At 39.1% G+C, this 18,763-nt stretch overlaps 2 protein-coding genes across 5 annotated transcripts; one reads left to right on the top strand and one right to left on the bottom strand.

The window, feature by feature from the left end:
• The first annotated feature begins 9,478 nt into the window (after positions 1 to 9,478).
• LOC116252118 (protein decapping 5-like) lies at positions 9,479 to 15,061 on the top strand. Of its 4 annotated transcripts, none has more exons than XM_050077216.1 (7): positions 9,479 to 9,786; positions 11,194 to 11,273; positions 11,684 to 11,755; positions 11,845 to 12,834; positions 13,921 to 14,112; positions 14,240 to 14,350; positions 14,551 to 15,061. In XM_050077216.1, exons 1-7 carry the CDS (start codon positions 9,642 to 9,644, stop codon positions 14,692 to 14,694), a joined length of 1,734 nt encoding a protein of 577 aa, XP_049933173.1. In that variant the 5' UTR covers positions 9,479 to 9,641; the 3' UTR covers positions 14,695 to 15,061. The 4 variants fall into 4 exon arrangements, with proteins under 4 accessions (XP_049933173.1, XP_031482054.1, XP_031482055.1 ...); XM_031626194.2 differs by having other exon boundaries at positions 11,173 to 11,273; positions 11,848 to 12,834; XM_031626195.2 differs by having other exon boundaries at positions 11,173 to 11,273; positions 13,927 to 14,112.
• Positions 15,062 to 16,055: 994 nt separating this feature from the next.
• Positions 16,056 to 18,285, bottom strand: LOC116252356 (protein MODIFYING WALL LIGNIN-1-like). The gene is made up of 3 exons (XM_031626555.2): positions 17,714 to 18,285; positions 17,403 to 17,608; positions 16,056 to 16,620 (listed from the first exon to the last, which is right to left on the bottom strand). The coding sequence occupies exons 1-3, from the start codon at positions 17,849 to 17,851 to the stop codon at positions 16,368 to 16,370; spliced, it is 597 nt and encodes a 198-aa protein (XP_031482415.1). The 5' UTR covers positions 17,852 to 18,285; the 3' UTR covers positions 16,056 to 16,367.
• Between the last annotated feature and the right edge of the window lie 478 nt (positions 18,286 to 18,763).

Genomic DNA, 18,763 nt, shown 5'->3' with positions numbered 1-18,763 from the left:
TGGCATGCGCAGGAGTCTCTGCACAACGCAATTGTGCACAGACATGTGTATATAACCAGCTTCGCTTGTGTCGAAGCACAGGCATGTGTATATAACCAGCTTCGCTTGTGTCGAAGCACAAGCATGTGTATATAACCAGCTTCGCTTGTGTCGAAGGCCTAAACGTTGACGAGGTAATAGCATAGCATGTGACTCTAGTAAACATGTGATTGTTAAGAGAGAGAGAGAGGGGGAGTTGGACAGGAACAGTTATGTCTATAGTGGAAATAAAAGATCATTGTTGTGTGGCTTTTGTATGCAATATCCAGATCGTTAACCGAGGAAGAATTTGGAAGAAGACGTCTCAATGTGGTGTTGGTGTCATTGTCAATTTCACGGGCATATGTTTCTTGGACTTTTGCTTTGTAAGAAATCGAGATGGATCTTGGTCAGGATACTCATGGCTCAGATATGTCTGCTCATTCTTGTGGACCCAATTGTGGATATGGATCGTGATATGCTCGAAAACACGACGTTTTGAGATGTCAGATCCAATAGTTGAGCTTAATTGTTAAGTCGCCACGCGGCATCAACACATAAACCTCCTAATCGCTAATGTCGTTTGTTGGTAATCATATTCAGATTCTTTTCTTTTATCTCTTCTTTTGTGGCAACTCTGAACTGCCCATCATCTCTAGAAGTGCGAAATGGAAAAGCAAGAAAAAAACCGGCACTTTGGACACATTACAAATTTAAGTATTATTGTCTTATTATTTGTGGTTTGCTTGTTTGACTAGCATTTAGGAAATTTATTTGTCTTCTTGTTTTATAGTATTTTACTCAGTTTGGTTTCTATTTATTCAATTTAATCTATATCATTCACTTAAAAAACAAATGAATGACTCAAATAATTCCTATCAAATCCGGCATATCATGAGGGCCTAGAAGCTACTGGTTATATATAGACACATAGACATCAAAGGAGAGACAGCGCGAAAGATTATCAAGCGTGAATGCCATAGTTGATATGTAGTGCATACTTTATCTCGACCAATACAAATGTAGCTCTAGATCTTGGATGCAAGCGTGGCTCAAAGAGTGAGATTATGAAATACTCTTCCGACTCATCTAACAAAAGAAACCTTTGTAGTTTGACCAAAAGAAGACAGTTAATATGCATTCTCTCTTTCTTTGTATTTGTTTCTTCCTCGGTTCTCAAATCCGAAAGATCTCAAATCTGAGGCTATCAAATGCCGTTTTTGGCGGCACAAGTCTATAAGGGGATTGAAGCTCTCAATCGCCCATCTACTAGCAAGGTGGCTGCTTATTCTTTCCTAATTATGATCGACTTCTGTTTGTTGGTTGTCATAGTTGCCTAAAACCTTTTGAGATTTAAAATTGTGGTTCAAGTTTCATCAATCTTTTGAGGTCATTCAAAAGCGACCAGCTAGCTAGGCCGGTCAATAAAAATGTGAGAGAAGAAAGAACAAATTCATGTGGATTTCAGGTCAGGGTGACATGAAAGAAGTGGAAAAAGAGATGAAAATCTATCGTCTAAACCGGTGCTTTTGGGTGTACCATTTCAAGCAACAGGGATGCACGACACCCACATACACTTAGCTCCAATTATTGCACCGGGGTCCACGTTTCTTCTTTCCTTCTTCTTCTTCTTTTTTCTGAAATCAAGGAATCTTTCAAGGACAAGACCTGCTCCCCTAGGGGAAGTCCTTTATGGAACATAGACCCCACCACTTTGTACAATGACAAAGATTATATATATTTATTTCAATGCTGTTGTGTGAGGACATTACCCGATGGTTACAATTTAAAAATTCATTGTAAAATAGTCATTAAACTAACATCAACCACAGTTTATGGTACAATGACAGTTTATATGGTGGCTTTTAAAAAGAAAAAAAAAGTAAAATATTTTAATCATGTAGTTAATAACTTTTTCTCTGTGGGTTTTTTTTCAATCATCCATCTTGAAATGATTGACGACCAGGATGAGATGATTCCTTATCTCTTTTCCCAAATGTTTAATAATGAAAATTTAGTGAGATCAGCCTATAGTAGTTTTTTGGCTTTGGCCAATTATAACTTTTGGGGATCGCTGGCAAAAATGTTTTTGGCAACGTCCGCTTTGGTTATTGGCCACAGCAAAAGTTATGCAAACAATGGTGCAATGTATGTTGTAGAAGGAATAAAGAGAAAAGGTCGTTTAAACTATTTTAATAATTAGTTGACAAGATTTACTGGCTTCAGAGGAAGGAAAGACTGTAGATTTCCATTAAAAATACTCTTTTATCAGGCCATTAATAGCTAGATCCTCTCTCACTCTACCTCCTCTTTGTACAACTTAATTGTGTTGTGTGACATGCGCCATCTATCAAGCTACGGCAACGCCGGATCTTCCCTGTGCAGCTTTTGAGGCAAACATGTTTGAGCTGCGGCTTCGTTACCTCTATAAGCAATAATTTTCAAGTTCTGAGAATGATGGATTTTGCTTATCAAATCGCAATTGTGCGCCATCTTCTAGCGTCAGTGTCTCTCGTAAGCTGCTGCCTAATACCAGTAATTAACAGTCAATTGATTTTCTTCTTGCAGACCTTTTTTCTTTTCATGCTTCCAAGTTAGAGACTCACTTTGATCGCACATGAACGATTTCGATCGGTTCTGTGATCTTTCCAATTAGTTTGACAGAAACATAGAGTTTGATCATTATCCTTGGTATTCTTATCAGTAACTTTTGTACATTTGGTTTCTTAATTAATAATAAGATACTGAACTTACGAAAATATGTGTTAAGAAACTGAATGGAAGATAAAAAGAAAGGAAAAGTCCCTTCCTTTTCTTATGAATGTGGGTCATGCTGCAGTGTCTTCCTTCCGTCTCTTCTCTTTTGCCTTTACCGTGTCCTTCTATTTGACTGATCATTCTATTTTCTTTTACACAGTGCAGCAGCATCACATGATTCGCGAGCGTCTGAAAATTTCACTTCCTAATTAAGAAGGTGCGATACAACTTTCGTGTATGAAGCAGCCAATATCTCTATGACGGCATGATTTGTTCCGTAGGACCCTTCTTTTTTCACAGTATGTACTACCATGAGTAGTTGCGAGGAAGATTAGAAAGAAGATGAAGAAGAAGGAAACTCCTCGGGGCTGTTAGAAAGTGTACATATCTATATAGGATCTTGCATACTCAAATCTGTCATATTTAGGAAGGATTTGCTTACTCAAATCTGTCATATTTAGGAAGGATTTGCTTACTCAAATCTGTCATTTCTCAAATAGTTGAATATTGGATCTCTGCCCTCTCGATCTCTCATTCCACTCTTCAGAAAACTTCTTAAACAAAGTATTTGCAGGAGGACAGTATATGGACTTGTCCTAGAGAAAACCACCACTCAGAATTTACTGAAAGCCTGGAGCAATATTAAATCTCAAGTGCATTGGAGGATTGGAGATGGGAAACAGACACAATTTTGGCCAGATATTTGACACAATTCAATTTCTCTATCTGAAATTCATGTAGAGAATTATGATCATGTTTGCTTTAGCATTCACATTTTTGTGGGGCAAATGCGTCTTTTTTTTTCCTCCTCTAGAATGGAATGAATATCTTCGTAGGTTTATATCTGTTAAACTCCAAAATTGTGAAATGGTTGACAATATGAACCCAAATTGCTTATCCACGTCGCGTCAAAGCTGGAGGGAATGGATTTGGTCTAGTCAGTGTCACCCTCGTAGCAAGTGGACTCTTTTCCTGGTATGTGAGAACCAAATTGCTACCCAAGCGAGACTTAAAAGAAATCGGTTTTCAGATCCCTAATAGATATGCTTTATGTTGTTGCCATGAGGAAGATGCTCAAACATTATAAGGAGGTGGTAACATGGTTCAAATATGGTATACTGACCGACCCTTGGCCCCCGGATGGCTCTTATGACTGCTACATCCACAGTGTCTCCATTGAGGTAGGAGATCGTTTCTTGCTTGGGAGTTGCTATTAGTTTGAACCTTTGTGAAATCTTATATGTTGATGCTATTGATAATGCTGGAGATCACAATTTTTTTCTGATCAAATCATGATGTTCTCCCAATGCTTGGAAAGACTGTCTACCCCACCAGCTAGAATTGGAGTGTTCTCCAATAATAGTAGATGAAAGAGGATCCTGCGTTTGAAGGCAGAAATCAGCTCCTCAACAGATCCTAATCTATCTAGGTTATACTCGCATGTTCATGTTGTTAATGACAACTTCTCACTACAAAAAAACTAGGCATTTTCAACGGCCAGAACATATCGGTGAAAGAACATGTCCGGCACTGAACATATGTAAAAGTTCATTTTTAGTGATGTTTGAGGTGCAGACATCGGTAAAAGTACAACTTCAACGACATAGAGTCAATGAATGCTGTTTTTCATTGACGTCTTTTTATGGACGTCGATGAAAATTGATGTTCACCAACATTTGTGTTTGAAAACTTCCGTAAAAGTTGTCTTTCACCGACGTAATATTTTCCACCCATCGGTGAATCTGTCTTGTTTTTGCAGTGTCTCCCCACACATGTTGTCGATATAATTTCATTTCGATGGACTGAGCAATTGATGGTGTTGGTGTATGGAACTTGATCCATACTGGACACTCATATGCAATACCGTGGATTCATACATGCTGTTGTACAAATGCGGGTTTCGCCCTAATCTTTATGTTGAAAGGAGGGCCGCAGTTTTCTTTGTCTTCTTCTCTGTGAGTGTCTGTGTTCATCTGTGAGTGAATAGTAAAAGATCTGTGCGACCATGGACATAAGAGATTATTACTTCGAACCACGTAAATCTTTGTCTTCTTCATTGTTGTTTCTAACCCTCTCTTGAGAGTGCGAGAGAAGAATTTGTGTCGTTCCTAACAAAGGTGGCGTTCACTTCAGCTGGGTGGACTTCTTTTCTAATCATTTCATGATTTCCTTTTTGTTTTTTGTTTTTTTTCTGCTTAGTGCTTTTGACTCAGCTGAGTTTTTGTAAATCCTTTGGTTCTATTTTGATAACAAGGTCGGGTGATTGCATCTAGAAATCCATCAAATTTGGTAACAGAGAACCACTCTGAATCCGATTCTTCTCAAAGTTAACCATTGTGGCAAGTGATGTACAGGCCAGCTGATTTACCATTAATTCAGCTCAATGATCCGTTGTGGATCGGCCAAAAATTTTCCAATCTAAAACTGCAAAAAGTCATAACAAAAACAATGTAAGCATAGTTAAAAGCTAACATATGGTACAATTAACTGCTCGATTCAGGCTGGAGACTTCTAACAACATTAATTTGAACCCTTTACGTCTTCATCATGCACCACTAGTTTGGGATTTTCACTTTTTTTTTCCTTCTAGAGAAAGAAAGAAGATCGGCCGGCCGCATTTCTTTTCTGCAGTTTTAAATGTCGTGCAAATTGATGGTGCGATGGATCTATCAAAAGGTTTTGGTGTCATGATATTGTCACCGCGCTTTCAAGATATGCGTTTTCTTTTGCAAGTTGCTTGGGCGATCTGGCATGCCAAATGGTTAATCTGGCGTTGTGATGTTGTCTCTATCCTTTCGATTAGATATGCATCATGGAGATCACTATTAGCGACGCTAGTGGTCTATCCGAATCGACTACATTGGCTACATGTTAATGGGGCCTGCATTGAGCAAGACGGATGCAACCTAAGCTAACTTCCTTGAGTATCTGTTGTGTCCTGCCGATGCTGACCAGTGGGTCTTGCCAATATTTGGACCCACTTCTCATACTCGCCTGCTCAACCTCAACGGTAAAACTAAATCCTGCTTTATATAGACAAAAATTTGACGTTAAATTTTATTAAATACGATATCATAGAAATTAATATTTATTTATTTATTTGGTACTTGTTTCGTTTGTTGTTCAATGCTCAACAATGAGCATCCACAAGAGGAAAATTTTATATTTAAGAAGTTGAAAATTTATAATTGTCAAGCTTGACACAAGTCAAAGCCTTCCTTCAACATGTGCGTAAAAAGTATATCAGCGTTCACCGATCGATCCATCTATTTGATCATTAAAAATATTGGGCAAATGAATTGCACGTGGTGTGATCTTTAAAATTAATCTCTTAATTGGTTGTCGTCAACTTCTTCATAAAAGTACATTATAGGGTAGTGTTTGGCTGCGGAGACACTGACTATGAGTCGGGCTAATCTTTTGGGCAGATTCATGTGATACTCACAAAGTTTCTCTGCTACCAAACGACCCTATAGATAAGAAACTACATGAATAAAGAGTAGATAACTCACATTGGTGTGTGTGTATGTATATATATATATATATACCAGCCAAGGTAGCTAAGTTCGAGTTACTTTATAAGTCAACGTTGTTAGCTTGCGTTAAGTAGTTTGGGAAAAATTATGCCTAGAATGATATTATAGTCAGGCTATATACATGTATTTTTCAAATTAGGAGCTAAATCAGAAGCTAATGTGAAGCTCAGCTAGCTGAATCCAATATCTCATTGGCATGCCTGATTCATTTCAGTTCTTGCCAAAACCAACGTGTTTGTCCTTAACCTTTGCCAAAGCCAGAGTGGCTATCTTGTCAATTTTATTACATGTTTCCTCCATGTGGTACCTTGTTATATTACCATGATTATCTTACTTGCCAACTTGATTGCCGTTCTCGCTATAACTTATGATATTACATTCTTTAACACCCCACCACAAACTCAGCAGTCCAGAAAGCGCATTCAATCAGGATCTAAGTTGCTCAAACAAGCAAGTAGTAGGACTTAGTGAAAATACTTGCAATCTGACGAGAAGAATCAATGCGCTTGACTCAAGTTTGGTTTTTGGAGAATTTGACTCTTATGTATCAATGTATTGTGCGTTCATATATATATATATGTGTGTGTGTGTGTGTGTGCATGCTTCAACGGGAATGAAATATGGGATAAACATATGAAGGGACAGAATTCCATTCATGGTGTGCTCATAAGGTGAGTTGTCACAAGTGGTTCAGGTGGAGGGAAGAAGACATACAAATTGGTGTCAATAGTGTATGACCTTATACAATGAATCAAAAAAGGGCAAAGCATGTGATCTTCCTGTTCGACCATCAACACAGACGCGTTTTACAAAATGACAGTAATATGATCTTCCTGTTCTCCAAGTTAAGCACTACTTGATGAACAAGTTAACAAGCAGAAATATGACCAATTGCTTTATTGATGTTCCTACTCCAACATGGGAAGCATTACTTCAGTTTGTTGTTTATTCTCATGCATATATGATCAGCAAATTCAAACCCGTATTAGCCATTATGGCTCGCTCTGTAACTTACGCTCTCTCCTTATCGCTAGATCATCCACAATGCAGACATTGTAGTGAATTTCCATGTTAATTAACCCTAGTATCACTAGTGAACTTAAATAAGATTCTTCATCATTTCTATGGAATTAAACATAATTTTTTCCTGCCCATTACATTTTGACGCGTTTGTCTTCACCATCCTTGCCAAGGCCAGCATGATTGTCTTCAAATTCCTCAGCACAATGACTGTGAGTTATCTTTCTTTCCTCCTTGCCATATCTTGAAATATTATCTTGATTAGTTCTTGCTTTAACTTGTGATCTCACCGTCTTCAACAATATATGTGTACGGCCTTATCTTTTGTCTTACATAATTCCTCTGATATGCTCAAAAGATATATATGACATTTATTTTGACTTCCATTACTTTAGACATGTTGCTCACATCTAGACAATTAACTTCTACTTCAAAGATCACTTCAAAATATGTGGCCGGTCCAACCAGCTAGGCAACAGAAGAAGAGAGAGTGAAAACAAGAAAAAATTTTCAGAAGCAAAAGAATTCAAGTTCCTTGTCATAAAATCTTAGTTGCACGTGTTAAAACCGAATTTATTCGTCTTTATAATGCTTTAAATATAAGGATCACATTTATAAGGTAAACTATACAAACAATAAGTGAAATATTAAAAATGAAGTCACTGGTTGGACCAATCCCGAAAATGGAATTGGTTGAATACATCGTTATATGTCTGCATATTTCGAAAAGACAAATACAAACCTGCGAGTTGAATTTCTTTAGGAAAGTAAAAATCAAAATAACGATCATCTTGGATATGCAGAATGAATTTTAGAAGCCATAAAGCCAAATGATCAAACTGCTGACTTTAAAATCTATTCTACACATTTCCGAAGCATGTTTCTTACGGTATCCATAATTTTAAATAACTGTAAGATAAAAGTATTGAAAAGTGTAAAATAACATGTAAAAATGAAGGGACTACTTTACCAGCGTTAAGATGATGTATATATCACCTGGACACAATCACCTCCAACAACAATCTTATCACATCAGAACTTGTTAAGGTTGTGTTTGATAGCCCCAAATCTTAAATCTGAGGCTACATTAAAACACGTGTCTTAGGCGATCTTCAGTTTGGATCTCAGCAACATGGATTACAAATCCATGCTACATGTTAAAAACTATGAATTTAAGATCGGGTTGAGAGAGGGAAAGGGTATCCGATATTAAATCCATGGATTTGAGATCCTAGAGATCCTCAGGTCACCATGGATCTGCCAGTGAATCAAACACAAGTTAAAGAGTTTTATTTCCTGCAAGCTCTTCAGTTGGCTGATACCCAACAACTCCGCCATTCCATTTATCAGTTTAAACTTTAAGGGTAGTCGAAAACGAAATACGTAAACTGCTATATGCAAGTGACAAGTTTTTTTATGCTGACATCGGAGTGTCCCTAATTACGATTTGGATGTCAATGAATCAAACATGAATCAGACAGGCGAACCAAAAAATATATCATATTCAAATTCAAAATGTTTATCCGATTAGAACCCAATTAGAAACTGAATCCGAATCCTGCTTTTAAATACAGAACTGAATATGGACAACAATATTATAATATCAACGACCAACGTTCAAAATATGTTGATGTTGCCATGTTGGATATATATAGGATATCTTATTTTGAATTCAAATTGAATCCAATCATATTTTTACAATAAAATCTGAATTCGAATCCGACCAAATGATATTTTTAAATCAAAACCTGATCGGACTTCTTAATCAAATGCTTCCTTTTCCATATCCAACTTCTTGTTGAAGCATTACTATTAGACATCAAATCCAAATCTGATCCATTGACTATAATTACTGTTTGGACTTTCTTTCTGATTGTATCTTAGTTATTTTACACTGTGTTATCTTAGTGAAGCCGTTTTCTCTCTTCATGAAAGGTTTTGTTCTCACAATCAAATGCATCTTCAAACTTTTTCAGATTCGGGTCTGGTTCGATCAGGAAACAGGAATGAACTGGTCCAGCGACGACAGGACACCGGCAATTGCAAAGGCGTTGGGTACGGGTTGGATCTAGTACCGATCCATTAAGCTCCAAAGGAGAAGGAGGTTAAAAAGGCGGGTATCGGCGTGTCTCTCTCCCGCCGGAAGCGTAACCGAATAAGTAAAGTTAAAAAAAGTCCTCCTCTGGCCCGTCCTCTCTCTGCGCTTCCCTTCCCTCTCGCCTTCCTTGGGGGGCAAGGATCTAGAAAGAAGCGAGGCACTGTGAGGAAAAGAGAGCTTAGAGAAGGAAGGAGGGAGGTATTTGTGTGATCATGGAGGACTCAGGAAAAACCTCATCCGGCGCGGCAGATTCGTACGTTGGCAGTTTGATCAGCCTGACTTCAAAGTCGGAGATCAGGTACGAAGGCCTTCTCGCCTCCATCAACACCGAAGAATCCAGCATCGGCTTGCAGAATGGTATGTATTAATCCTTTCTTCCTACCCTTTTCTCTATCTTGTCTGCTGCTCTCGCTTTCCTTTCTCGCGTCTTTGTCTTCGTCCTTTGTTTTCTCCCTTCTTCTCCTCTTTTTTCTTGTTAGCCGTTGAGTTGCGAATTAGTTCATGGGAAATGCATGGTCGATTTCTATGAGTGGTTCTTGCATTGGAAACTTAATGGGATGAGGCACAGCAGAGAAGAAGCGGCAAACCAGTTGTTCTTTCCTTTTTTCTGTTTTTCTCGCTTTGGTCTTGGAGACGTGGTTGCAGTGTAAAAAAAGGACCTGAAGGAGAATCTTAATCTTACGGAATGGGTTGAGGAAATGTACGGTTCCTCTTGGTTGAGTTAGAACTATCTTGGCTCTACCTGCTGCATGCGTGAGGTCTTCCTTTGCCGTCTCTATGAGTTGGTTCGTTTCTTTAATCTATGAATTTTTATTCTCTTGAAGGCGGGTTTCTTCTGAGGTTTGAGGTATCTGGTGTCTTTGCTTGCTGTCTGTCTTATATCGCGGAATGCTACATTCGGCTGTTTCGGATTGTTGACATGCGGTTTACATATATTCTTGTGATTGGCTGCCGGAATGCTAGCGGATGACCTGTGACTTCCTTGGGTGCCATTCCGACTGGTAAAGCCGTCATGCATGGTGAAGCTTATATACGTTAAGATGTAGCCACGGTTGGTTGTTCTTTAGAGCAAATAGGACCTGGCCGAAATCCAGTAGCCCTCTGCTTTCAACTTTCTTCCCAAGCAGACGGGTTTCAACCTGACCGCTCCACCATTTTTACCTTATAGGACAAGCTTGGGAAACAAATGGTGTCTGATCTATTGCAGGAGAAAGATAATGAACCGTTGACAGTTTTTGAGGATCTTTTTATTGACACTGGAAGTGGGGTGTGTTCATGACAGGAGGTGATTGATTTCCTTGCCAGGGATTTCAGAAAGATAGGCAGGTGCTTCTGGTTTGTTGTTTCTACAGGGCGTCTAGTGCTTCCAGTGTCGCTTCGTTTATGTGTGTGGTTGACTGATGAGTGATCTATCTGGGGCAGGACATTAGAGTATATGATGCAAAATGAAGTCAAGCTGTTCTGTTCATTTGTGTCTTGGATGGGAAATTTCATTGTGTGCTAACGTCAAGGTTCCTAGTTCCTAGTTTTATTTTTATTACCATGTAATCACAGAAGATTCTATTTATTAGTTATTTTGAAGTTTTCAATTATCAGAAGAAAGGGATATTATATCTTTATTTCTGAGCATGCTTTGTAAACTATCGTTTCTAGTTTCCTCTTTGTAATTGGCATCTGCTTGCACTGCTGTTTTCAACTTGCTATTGTTAATTAGCAGTTACTTGCATTCACTGTCCTTAACAGTTAGGTCATATGGTACTGAAGGGCGGAAAAAAGATGGACAACAGATACCTCCAAGCGATAAAATTTATGAATACATTTTGTTCAGAGGGAAGGATATCAAGGTTAGTTCTGCATTCTATTGTGTGATATTGATTGGGCAATAAGAGTGTAAAATGCCAAAGTATGTAAATTCAACCTATTGATATTTAGCAATCATGGAATTATTCTGCTAAACATTAGTTTTTAGGCCAACAGAAAATGAGCTTTGTCTATGAGCCTTTTGGCATTGAGCTGTATATCAGAAAGTAATGTGACAAGTGCATTTGCTGGACCTTTGGCTTATTTCGATTGCAGAATGCACTATGGTTCTTTCTTTTCCTTTTTACTGAAAATTTTCTTGCTCCTTATTTTTGTTCTGTTTGGACAAATATCCATGGTTTGCTTTCTTCCTGGGCATACCGTTGTTTAGACCATTTCTTTTGAACTTGTAATAATGTGTGTAGTATATTCCTTTTCTCTTTAATATTTCCAGGATTTGCAAGTGAAATATACACCAGCTGCTCATAATACTCCAGAGCTTCATCATGATCCTGCTATTATTCAGGTTTGTGTGTTTTTTTTGTGACAAACTTCTACATATGCAAGTTATTTGTTTGAAAAGGAGAGTCTGATATCTTTTTGTTTCTCCTTCAGCAGTCACACTTTTCTGAGGGCCCACTGGATTCCAGGGGGTTTTCTTCACTTGGAACAGCCATGACAAGTATGCCATACCATGAGGGTTACGTGTCCTCACACATAGCTGGATCTAATTCTTTTACTGTTCCATCTATCCAAGACGGCAATCCTTCATTGTCACTTGATTGGCATGGTTGTTATAGACCATCAAATGGGATTCCTTACACTTCTTGCTCACAGGAGCCCCCACTACAACATTCTCTGATTCAGCCCTCCATTCATTTGAGTTCTTCTGTGTCAGGTCTTGTTGATCCTCCACCTTTAACTGCCTATGGCATATCAACTAAGGTACCTGCCTCATTGTTACCAAAACCAGACTTGACTGCAAATTCATTGCATAGGCCTATCATTCCCCATTCCCTGGGGCACAAACTGCACCATTCTGAGGTTCATCCTTTTGCTACTTTTATCTCCCCTACGTCAGGAGTTGCCAATGCTTCAGCTTTACCTGTTATGCCATCTGATAATCTTCTATACAACAATTTGCCATCAATGAGTGCATCCGTTCAAAGTGATATATCCTCCTCTACATTTTCCATCACCCCCACTAAGGTACCTGAGACATCATTACTTGAATCAGAATTAGTTACTAACTCAATAAGAGTGTCACCACCAACTTATGGTCAAGAAGTGAACTCAATTGCATCACCTTTCCAAAACAATGGTTGGTATGCACCAGTAACAAATCCTGCTGTTTGGTCGATGCCTAAGTCTGAAACTTCTACTGAGTCGTCCACTTCAGGTCCTTCAGCACTGGGGCCTTCAATTTTGAAACCCGGGCAATGTTTACAACCTGGTGCTTTTAATGATTCACTTCTGCAGACCTTTGACAATGATAAGGAAATCAGAGAGGCTACTGTACCATCTTCATCAAAGATGTCATCATTTGTCTCAACTTTGAATACTCAGCGAACTTTGCCGTCCACGCCCATATGTTCAGATAAGCAGGTCTGATTTTTTTCCCTGTTCTAGGTTGCACATGTATTTTATGGTGCTTCGTTTTAAGCTTACAGTTTCTTGATGGTTACTTGCAATTTTTTCAAAATTATGGATCTACATTCTCACTTTTCTTGGAGTTGTTGCTTATTGAACTTGTGCCGGTTCATAAGTACCTGTTGCATGTTGGCTTTTCATGCAACCTAATGATATCCCTTTATTCAGTTATGGTGTTTTCTGCATCAGTTCTGGGTCAACCCTCTAGTTACTTTTCACGTGAGTAAAATAGCAAAGTACGAAAGCTCTTTACATGGCAGATCCGATTTATGGCAGTCTGGATTCATCACAAGAGCATGTTCTGTTATAATGCCTTGAATATGAAGGAAAACAGTGTGCACATTGCCTATGATTTGCATAGTGAAGTCAGTGTTTAATATTTTGACCTTATGGTACTGTCTCTTGGGCATCCTTCTAGAAGATCAGTTTGTGACCTGCAGTTTGGAATATGCGCCACAATTTGACTTCTACGGTGTAACTGGACTGTGAGCCAATCTTATATGTAGACTTTTCATGACGAGCTTAATAGAAGTCAACAGTTTTGTGGGATATGAGTGAAGCATCTAGCCAACTCTTTATCTACAGTTGGCTTCCATAGGGTTGATGAAATGTGTCAACAATGGTTTTACTCACTCAAATGCATCTGATGTGTTTGTGATCTTAGTTCACTACGTAGGATTTTGTTCAGGTCACTGTTCAGATTGGCCGAGATCTGAATTTTAGGACTTGCATAATGGGTTAATTTCTATGTTAAGTTAAAATATTTAGCGCAAAAAGTTATTCCTTTTCTAAATGTAAATGTTACTCCTGAGCATTCTTGCTTTCTTATGATTCGGTTTTTGAAGTTTCACATCTAATTCTAGCATCAAATTGCAGAAATGATGGAGATCCATGTATTAAATGCTCAATGTACATCTGTGGAGCTTTTGCTTGTGGGGGTTTTGAATGGCAATTCTCTTAGGCAACTTTAGGCTTCGCAGCTTCTTGATTTTTCGTGCCATGGATTGATCTTCATTTTTATTCTTTTAACGTTCTTGGCAGAATCAGCTTAAAGCTATGGAATATGCTGAGGAATTTGACTTTGTAGCCATGAATGAGAAGTTTAAGAAGGAAGAAGTTTGGGGAACTTTGGGCAAAGTTATGCAGAAGACTTCGGGAGGCAGAAATGAGAATGATGTAGATGAACTGGTTAATGAAAATGATGGTGCTCAATTCACAAAGTTCAGTAATAGAGTATGTCTTGTTTTAGTAACTAAATCATACAAATTATTATTTTTTCATTCAAATGAAAATTTTTTAAGAGAACTTTCAAAATTGTGCCCTTCACGGAAAGTATTTTCTGCTTCTCTATGTTCTGCAGGCTGTTTATGTCAAGGATGAATTCTTTGATTCAATTTCTTGTGGGTCATTAGATAGAGCTAGGCGGAACCAACATGGCAGATATTCTGAGCGGACAAAAGTGGATACTGAGGTCAGTGCATTTGCTTTTATGTTCCTTATTTAAGCTCTTAACTCTGGTGGAAATCTGTTAAAGTTCTTATGAAGGATTGATATCAGATGAAGTGGTTGTCAAACGGTCGGCGTAAATATATCTGTTCAATGTTAAGGATATTTTGCCGTTGTTTTGTCATCTGGTTTTCCTCATTTAATTATTTCAAAAACAATGGACAGACTTTTGGTGATTTCCAGCAGAGGCCCTATACAGGCCGTGGTAGAGGATACCTTGCAAACTACAGAGGTGCATATTACCGTGGAAGAGGTTATAGACATGGGTGGAGGGGGCGTGGCGAGGATGGTGTAGGTGAACAAGGATGACAGCTGAAAAGAAGTGATCTCACATGGTAATCAAGAGAAACGTGTTCAAGTATGCCTGTGGCTTTGGTTTGTGCAGCTGCACATGTAAGTCCCTCTGGTATTTGAGCAGAAGAGTCTTAACCGTTGAGTTTATTTCCAGTTGCTCTTGAATTAGGATTTTCTTCCCAAAGCAACGAGGCATCACTTACATATTAAGTTCTGTATAAAGCACTTCTGCTGCGGAAACTTAATGGCATGCTATTTGCTTGAGCTAGCTCGCAACTGTCTTCTTAGTCATCAGGCACTCAACCATGCTTTCGATGTAATTAATTTACATGTGAGGATGTTACAAATGTCATTGGAACTTTAGTTATATTTCCTTTGGTCTTGTTGGTCTCTGGACAAAGGCAAATATGCTTGGTCAGTGCAGATCCGAGATGACCCCTTCAAAGTCACCAGGTTTTTAGGATTGTTAAATTTATCTTGGTAGTGCGGATTGCTTTGAGAACATTTCTGCTTAGGAATACAGTATACTACCACTCATACTACCTCCTGGACTTCATATCTACTTAAACAGATGGCTTGAAAAAACACATGGGATTGCTGCAAAATTTTCCTGGGATAGCAGTTTGTTGAACTTTTTGGTTTTTTTTATGAAAAAGGATGTGCTGTTATGAAAGTGGTTCTTGAATAACAAAAACCCATTTTGTGACCACGTAAGTATATTAAGATGCTAACGATGCTTAGACTACCAAGAATATATGCTTCTCTTAAAGTGCGAGGACAAGAATGCGTCAACTGAAAATTGCATACAAGTTAGGGATGTGTTTGGAACAAAAGCTAAAAGATTAACTATTTACATTCTAAGGATCCTATCTTTTTTATGCTCGGTGCGTAACACTTCATAACCACACTTTTGTGATCAACGTAACTCGACTCATCCCTCGTTCCCTTTTGGAAGCTGCCATAAGATTTGGGGTATGAAAGTGGTTTTTAGTTTTTGTCATTCTCTTACCTTCTGGCTTTTCTCATTCATATGTCGAGAAGACACCTAAGTGCAGCCCATTACCAGACCTGCGTGTCTGATAAATAGGAGGGTTTGACGTTGTTCTCAAACGATGCACATCGGCTGATACAGGGTTTGAGCGATGAAATTTCCTGTGGCTTGCATGAAGGGGAGAGGATAAGATGGATTCCCTCTTTTTAGCCGAACCAGACCACTGGCTTTCAAGGATAGTCAGCTTGACGACGACCCATGTGGCCATGTCACCCACCCATGAAGGAATGCTTCTTTTAAGAGGAGGAGATCGCAGACATGTCTCGATAAGATTCTGATTTTGACGAGCACAAGAGAAGCTCGTCCGCTCATTTAAGCTCAAAAGTTGAGCAATTGGCTTTATCATTCCTTTTAACAATTGAAACATGTACAATCAAAGCTGCAAAAAAAAAGTGGGGGAAAAGAAAGAAGGAAAAAATAGGTACATCTTTATCTTAAACGACTTCTTACATAAATAAAAAAAAAAAATGATTTGGTCGACCCATTTGTTGGTTTCCAACAAACAGGTCATCTCCTACTCTCCATGACGCTCCCCAGCCAATCTCCCCATATGCGCCCCTTCCCTTTCATTATTTATTATACAGTTTCCCTTTGTTTCGTGGCATCTTTTCTGTCATTTTTACTATACTTTGTTTCTTTAACTTGGTGCTTTCTTCTTGGTTGTTGGCAGCCTCGCGTCCGCCATTACCGCACCTTCGTGCCTCCTGTTGATTGCACAGTGAACAGTCAATGCGGAGGCGACGGTGACGATGGCGAGCAGAGATGCACCGGAGTACACTCCCCTCCTCACCACGTAGCACTCGCCGTCCAGCCATCCTTCGCCATATGGTTGCCTCTGGTTCATGCTCGACCCCACCCCCAGCAACACGATCGCCAGTCCCCCAACCCCCCTGCACAATTTTTTACTATGTCAAAGGCCGGTTGCCTTTACCCCATTACATATATATATATATGTTAAAAATTATTTTTAATCATATTTTTATTATAAATATAATTAAATTTTACATATTTTAAGTTTTTTTTTATTAAAATTATGTTAAAGCCGAGCTCAAATTAAAGCATTGATGGTGGAGCTTAAGCAATGGGCATTGGGCCACGGGCACAAATTGAAGTTGGTCCAAGCCTGACTTTGAATCGGTCTAGGCTTGGCTCGATGCGCAGCCTTAAAAGCTTGGTTTTTATTTAAAAAAAATCAACTTAAAACTGGGCAGCTGGCGAGGAGCCCTCGACAAACATTGTCATAAGTTGGCGGAAGAAACGGATGCTTAATGCCGAACTCTTGACCATACGCAATTTATTAAAAGTCTTAAAAGATGCGTAGACTTGGATGCCAACCAGCTTTCAATGAAAATGAGAAATTAGTTATGCAGAAACCATGACCAGTTGAATGAGGATGAACTAGATGTGATGTTGAATTCAGAATCTCTATCACCTATGCGGTGCTCGAACGGAAAGAAGATTTGGGAAAGAAGGATGTCGAGTTGAAGAGTCTGAATTGCCTAACAAGTTTTCATTGTGCAATTTTGTGGAGAGTTTCTTAACGAAAAACTTTACTTTAACAAACAAGAACAAAAAAATGATATTTTCTCTTCCAAAGAGAACGAAAGGAGGAGAACACGCTTGCAATTTACGCAGCCAACGTAAAAGCGAACAAGGACCGAGATAGGCTTACCAGGACAGAAGGGAGAGCGTGATGAGGACGGTCGTCATCCTCTCGCCGAACTGAGCTTTTGTGTCCTTGGAGAAATAGGCTTTCGCGATGGAGGCGTATGTGATCACCTGAGCACAGAGGAGGCAGGCCGCCGCCGTGATCCCCAACTCAAACGCCGGACTCTTCGGCAGAGAACAGAATTTCGCGTCCAATTTCAGGTCCTTCAACTTCAATTTAGAACCCGGCCCGCCACAAACTAAAACAATCAAAAAACTGCACCAGAAAACCAATCTATACAAGAAAGCTCTCTCCCTTTCTCTCAATTATCTTACCTGGTTCTTCTTGAACTCTGCAGCAACGCATGTGGTGAAGGAGAGGAGGCCGAGGAACGCCACGGTTGCGTAGAGTGCCTTGTTTCTGGAGATGGGTAGCTTGTGCTCCATTAGAAGGCGAAGGGAAAACGAAGGCATGGAGGCTGAGTCGGGGGGAGGGGAATTAAAAGTCAAGAGAACTCAGGGAGAGAAAACTTCAGGGTCGGGTTCACGTAATGGAATTGCTTCCGTTTGGCTTCCCGTCCGGGCTTGCTTGCCCGGCCGGCGTTGTTCTGGAGATCCTTGGAAGAAGGATTAGGCCGCCTTTGTTCCGGGCAGGCGTTTCTCTTATTGAAAGGAATGGTGGGTCAACTCCATGGCTGCTTTAAGTTGCAGCCAGCAGCCCCAACAATTTGAATGACGCTTCTAATTTCCACGACCACTTCTTCTTTGTCTTTGTTTCTTTTCTGTGATTTAATCGGATGCCCAGATTGAAATTCCTATTGAAGAACTTTCGTTTTAGAGCTGTGGACTTGACCGATGGAGGAGGCGAATCGAGGCATTATTGACCGAGTTGATGAATACTTTTTGGGGATCATGGATGATGGTTTGAAAATTCAAAGGGAGTGGTCGATTTAAAAAATCGAGTGCAGCGGCTGTAGTTGGTAGTTTGTGACGCCTTTCTTCTAAATGATTGCGGAAGAAGTAAAGAGTCGTCGTAAAGGAAAAATAGTTTTGAACATTTTTCATTTCATTCCACGCGTATATCGGTTTACCAATTTTCACAGGAAAACGGATTCTTCTATTTCAATATTTTCTTCCACAAAGTCTAAACATGGTAGAATATTTTTATTACGCCAAACGTATAACTATATATTAATAATTTTCTTTGTTACTGTTTTCCAGCGAAGGACTGGTCAAAATTTTCAAGCCATGTCTCGTGTCTCTTATGTTAGCTGTCCTAATTTTTTGTATTGTTAGAATATTGGGCAGAACTTAGTAATTAGAGGTTGGTACTTATTTTCTTTAATTTCTTAGTGTCGTTTACAATACAAGTACTGTATATCTACA

Source organism: Nymphaea colorata, chromosome 4 (genome assembly GCF_008831285.2).
Source record: "Nymphaea colorata isolate Beijing-Zhang1983 chromosome 4, ASM883128v2, whole genome shotgun sequence".
Classification (NCBI taxonomy): domain Eukaryota; kingdom Viridiplantae; phylum Streptophyta; class Magnoliopsida; order Nymphaeales; family Nymphaeaceae; genus Nymphaea; species Nymphaea colorata.
This window is presented reverse-complemented; position numbering and strand designations above follow the sequence as displayed.

Excerpts from the sequence above, each read along its gene's own strand:
- LOC116252118 (XM_031626193.2), top strand. The coding sequence starts at position 9,642 with ATGGAGGACTCAGGAAAAACCTCATCCGGCGCGGCAGATTCGTACGTT. Across the intron at positions 9,787-11,172 it reads CAGCATCGGCTTGCAGAATG|TTAGGTCATATGGTACTGAA; the intron begins GTATGTATTAAT and ends TGTCCTTAACAG. Across the intron at positions 11,756-11,844 it reads ATGATCCTGCTATTATTCAG|CAGTCACACTTTTCTGAGGG; the intron begins GTTTGTGTGTTT and ends TTTCTCCTTCAG.
- LOC116252356 (XM_031626555.2), bottom strand. The coding sequence starts at position 17,851 with ATGCCTTCGTTTTCCCTTCGCCTTCTAATGGAGCACAAGCTACCCATC. Across the intron at positions 17,609-17,713 it reads CAGAGTTCAAGAAGAACCAG|TTGAAGGACCTGAAATTGGA; the intron begins GTAAGATAATTG and ends TCTAAATTGAAG. Across the intron at positions 16,621-17,402 it reads ACGCTCTCCCTTCTGTCCTG|GGGGGTTGGGGGACTGGCGA; the intron begins GTAAGCCTATCT and ends AAAATTGTGCAG.